Genomic DNA, 4,955 nt, shown 5'->3' on the forward strand with positions numbered 1-4,955 from the left:
ATTAAAAGTTCTAATACTTAACAAATAGCCAAGTGGACAGGCCAACCCTGAAATCTAGGCCAGTGCTCTTTCTACTGCAGCAAGATGGGTTTTGTTTTTTGGTTTTTGCAGTAGTGGGGATTGAGTGTGGGATGTTTGCACTGAGCTGCATCACCAGCCCTTTTTAAATGTTTTAAATTTTGAGGCAGGGTTTCATTAAGTCACTAAGCTGCCCACTAACTTGCAGTCCTCCTGTCTCAGTCTCCCAGAATGCTGGAATGGTAGGCATGCACCACCACTCCTGGCTCTGAGGCAGCTTCTGATGATATTAACCCAAGTGAGAGGGAAAAGGAGACAGCCTGTGGGGTACACTGAGCACTCACATCTCTGCTGAACTCCTTAGGGCCTCATGACGCTCCCCCACCAGCCTGTCAGATGTGCACAGACCCGTGTCCCACACGGTCTACGACCTTGAAGCCAGCACTTCCGGTGGGTGTTTTATTATTTATTCACTTGACAGGGAGCATAAGAATGGTCCTGTAAGACACCATGCTGTTGGCTTAACGATTCACTGTTGAAAAACAAAACTCCTCTGGGCTCTTAGAAAGCCTTTGCTCAGTCTGTCAAGGGTCGCTCAGTCCCTGTATGGAAAAACCCAGTCCCCCAAAAAAGACCCGTTATTACCAGATCCTCCCCAGGGAGCCACCATCCCACAGCCCTCCAGAACCACCATCCTGGGTCAGGTGACATTGACACACGCCATGCTGAGAAGAACAGGTGTTCTGAGCCTGGCATTCTAGACAATTTCCATACCTTACAAAGTATATAAATTAAGAGGTTTACATGTATACAAAATGTTTCAGAGGGGACTGAATTCCATTTCTATGTCATGCCGGGTGTCGGTGAGAACCTTGATCACAAAGGTGGTTTTCGATGGAGCCGGTACCAAGAGAAATTTATACACAGGCCCGGCCCCTCTCGTGTCCCCCATGAAACCCTCTGGTGTTGTCAGGGCCTCTGGGCAGCCTCAGCACCCCCACGGGTAGCCCATCTGCAGTCTGCATCTTCCGAGACAGCAGGGGACTTGCCCCCGGGCTCTTCTCCTGTGTCCCCATCTCAGCTTGGCGGCGCCTCCGCACCCACGGGCTGCCTGAAGGAGTGGCGCTGCTATCCGAGGAGTAGTCCGTGCACTTGCGGAAGATCTCAGGACTCGTGCTGCAGTTCAGTCTACCGTCTTCGGCCAGTGGTGATTTTCTGGAAACGCCTTTGCGCTGGGCCAGGGGGCTGCTCCAAGGACTTGAGCATGGAGAAGCATTTGGGCTCAGAAAGAGATTTTGGTGGCCAGAAGGGCTGAGCTTGTTGGCGACCACGTGGCGTCGGCCAGCCATGGGGGAGGTGGGATTGCTCTCGGGGTCGGAGGAGCTGTTGGCAGAGGACTCGTCCCCCATGTATTGAAGCTCCTCCACTCGCTTGTTGAGGGACTTGTTCAGATGGATGCTCACAGTTGGCTCCTCGTCGTGGCTCTTATCTTTAGAAGGTTTCTTTTTGGGTGGCTTCATACCGATCAGGATAGCTTTCATGTTCTCTTTGCTCTGAGATTCGGTGATCATGAATTCGTGGGCTTTGATGGCCGCTTCCACCTCCTCGAACTCAACAATGGCACATTCTTGGGTCCCCACCTGGCTGTACCGGCTGCTGATCCTCCGGATATCCGGGGGCAGCTCTCTCCCTGGTTTGAGGATCCGCACCGACGAGATGACTCCAAAAGTCCCAAAGAGCTTGAGCAAGTGTTCCATCACTTTCTCCTGTACCCTGCCATTCTTCTGTGGGGTGCTTGGTGCCCACAGCTTGGGGGACAGGTGTAGGTCATAGACCAGGAGCATCTTGCTGGGGAGATTCTCATTGGGGAAGAGTGGGACTGGGGTGGTCCTCCTCACCTTCCGGTGGTCCTCATTCAACTCCAGGGTCACTGAATACTTCAAGGCGTAAGCTGTGGTTCTCCAGTCTCGGGTAAGGTGTTTCACCTGGAGAAGATAAACGCAAACCGGAAATAGTACCTGACGCCCTTCTTGCCACTTGATGTCATTTATGTTGCCATCTCTGTCCCTTCCTCATTCCTCACACTACTGCCTAGAATCACCCCTGTTACGTGAGGTTCAATGATCTGGTGAATGAAAAGACTTTCTACAACTTTGGGTGAGGGCTGCACAGTTTAGAACATTTCCATCCAAGAGAACACCCCAAGACAACGGAGACATTCAACTCTGTGCGTGTTTGTGAGTAAACTGTAACAAGACTGTTGCATACCCAAATCCAAGACTCGCCTCTAAGGGACAGAGAGACTTGGAAAGTTACTCAGCCTCTTAGTGCTTCAAGGTCTTCATCTGTAAAATGGAAATGTTAACAGTGTCGATCTCACATGACCTTCACTGTCATGAAAATGAAAGGAATAAAAATATATACACATACAGAAACACATTTATATATAAAGTATAGACGAGTGCCTGGCTTTCAGTGAATATTCGATAATTATGTTATCATTTCAAATACTATGAGCTGCCATTTTGGTGGGACTTGGAGATTTTAACATCAAGCGCTCCTTGGAGCTGTATTTCTGCGTTTCTGCACTTAGTACAGGGAAAGGTCTGATAGATTGTCCCTATTTCTCTGCAGTACTGCCTGAGAATGACACGGACTTTTTCAACTTGGAACAAAATCCAACTTGAGCCTCTTGGAGGAGGGTGAAATAATGCCTCCTCCTCCCTTGATGGAAAATGTGTGTACTGACACTGCAGTATATGAAAGCTATATTTATGTTGTAAAATAGTTATTTTCTAGAGGCCCACTTCCGGGGCAGGGAATGCCACGGAGAATGAGTCATCCCAAAGAAATTGTCGAGGTGGGTGGGGTGAGTAACCTGTGCCAGGAATGGCGAAATCACCCCTAGTCCTCTGAGCCCAGGCCAATGCAACTGTTTTGCAGAAGAACTGGGAACTCTAGGGGCCCCTGAGCCTCAGAAAGAAACTGCATGGAAAGCGAAAAGGGAAGGCTCACTAACTGGGCTGGATGAGAGACTCTGTGGCAGAGCCATGAATATAGTCAGGCTACTGCCGAAGGACTGCTGTCCACTGTATCCTGTGGCCTCTGGGTGAAAATGGTCCAGCCTTAGGGTACAGGAACCACAAATCACTTACACACAGAGCCAGTGGGCTGACACTGAGACACACACAGGCCAAAGGTACAGAGGAACAGGCCCAGGCGGAGTAGGACTTCAGATGAATAGAATCATCTGTAAGGTTGTGGGAAAGCCAGGCAGTGGCTCTCCAGGGCTGACACATGGTGGATGGAACCACTTCCAAAATCAGCTGGAGAGGAAGACTCAGGAGAGGAGAAGAAACTCCCTCATAAGCCTGAGATCCGAGTAGGGAGGACCTGGGGGAGGCAAGTGCTCTCTTACTTGTAGGGCTAGAGAAGCCAGTGGTGGACTATCTTGTGGTAGGACCAAGGCCCTCCAGAACCAGGAGCAAAGTCTGCCGGGAAGGCATCCCAGGCCTGTGCCCATGGCCTTTTATTAGAAGTTTCCAAGCACCGCCTCAGAGGAAGAGCCAGGGAGTTTTGGTCCTTATGCGATTACTACAGGAACTTTCTGAGATGTTGATAACCTTGATCATACCTGTCTCCCAGTGTGATTAGCAAACACCTTCGCAAATGAAAAGGGTCTGTGCTCTGCTGTGGGTGGGGTGGGGCGGAGGACTCTGTCTAGGCTGCGGCTGGTCTTCCACAGAGAAGATTGCTCCTGGATAGATCCCTAGGGGCAGCTTAGAGAGGAAAGGAAATCAGGCTGACCCTCGGGGTCCCTGGGGAGCAGGAAGAGAATGTGCAAGAGGATTCCCCACAAACGTTTCTCACATGAGAGCTAGCTCAGTGTTCTCTGGACATGAAATATCCCTTCTGTCCCTGCTGCCTTGAAAACTCCTATTCATCCTCTGGGACCTTATCCCATGGACACCACCTCTGGAAAGATGCTCTGCTCTCTGACAAAGTGCACAGGCAACTTGGCTGGGACGCACTTGTTACACAGCCTATCATGCAACAGGCCTCGTGGTGCTTTTCCATTCTAGTAAATATCTTTCCCCAAGGGAAACACAGAGTTCTTATTCCTACCAGGCTGTCAGCTCTCTGAAAAGCAGAGAGGTCAGAGCCCAGACGCGATGTCAGTGCACAGCAAGGAGTCTGCTGCTTGGTTCTCACCAGTTCTCAGACTTCCTGTCTTGATCTCTGCTGTACAGGAGCGATGCTGGCATTACACAGATCACACTGGTATCCTAGGAAAGGCTCATCCCCAGAGGTCTGAGTGCTCCCTCCCTCCCTATATGTACTCAGCCAGACAAACAAAATGCTTGGAATTCATATAATTTAGGCTGACAGGTGTCTCTCAAGGCCTCCAGTTGGCCTGTCCTAGCACAGCACCCCTCCTAGGCCCCCACATTTCTGGCGAGAGGGCCTGAACTTTACTGAGAATGAGTATTAGCGTTTTGTTATTGCCACCAGCTGAGATTTAACCTAGTGCCCGGGATCCTTTTAACAGTATGCAAGTGTATTCCTCATAATGAGCCTAAATCCCTTCTCTTCATCACTGCTTAGGCTTCAGATCTAATAAGAAAAACTGCTAGTCATCAGGCATCAAGGAGCAAAAATTGTTTGATGCCACCCAAGCTGCCCTGTCATCCCGGAAGCAGCTGCCTGGATGCCTCACCTTCTTGAAGGAGGTGAGCAGCTTGACGCTCACATAGCCCATCTTGTTCCGCCGCACGTGCTTCAGCAGAAAGGCGTCTTTCTCCAGGTTTTCATCGGAGAAGTAGAACTCGATCTGGTCCACCAGCTTCCTGATGAGTTCCTCATCCGGGGGTTTCCACTCCTGCTCCAGGTCCTCACGCTCATTCTCACCCCCACTTGTTGTGGTGCCACTGAGACCA

The 4,955-nt window shown here is 50.4% G+C and overlaps 1 protein-coding gene across 1 annotated transcript; it reads right to left on the reverse strand.

Moving 5' to 3' along the window:
• Positions 1–438: 438 nt before the first annotated feature.
• Positions 439–3,808, reverse strand: Larp6 (La ribonucleoprotein 6, translational regulator). Its single transcript, XM_033756004.1, has 2 exons — positions 3,653–3,808; positions 439–2,003 (listed from the first exon to the last, which is right to left on the reverse strand). The coding sequence occupies exon 2, from the start codon at positions 1,860–1,862 to the stop codon at positions 936–938; it is 927 nt and encodes a 308-aa protein (XP_033611895.1). The 5' UTR covers positions 1,863–2,003; positions 3,653–3,808; the 3' UTR covers positions 439–935.
• Positions 3,809–4,955: the final 1,147 nt, after the last annotated feature.

The sequence above is a fragment of the Fukomys damarensis genome, unplaced genomic scaffold (genome assembly GCF_012274545.1).
Source record: "Fukomys damarensis isolate Sample0158 unplaced genomic scaffold, DMR_v1.0_HiC HiC_scaffold_25, whole genome shotgun sequence".
Lineage (NCBI taxonomy): Eukaryota > Metazoa > Chordata > Mammalia > Rodentia > Bathyergidae > Fukomys > Fukomys damarensis.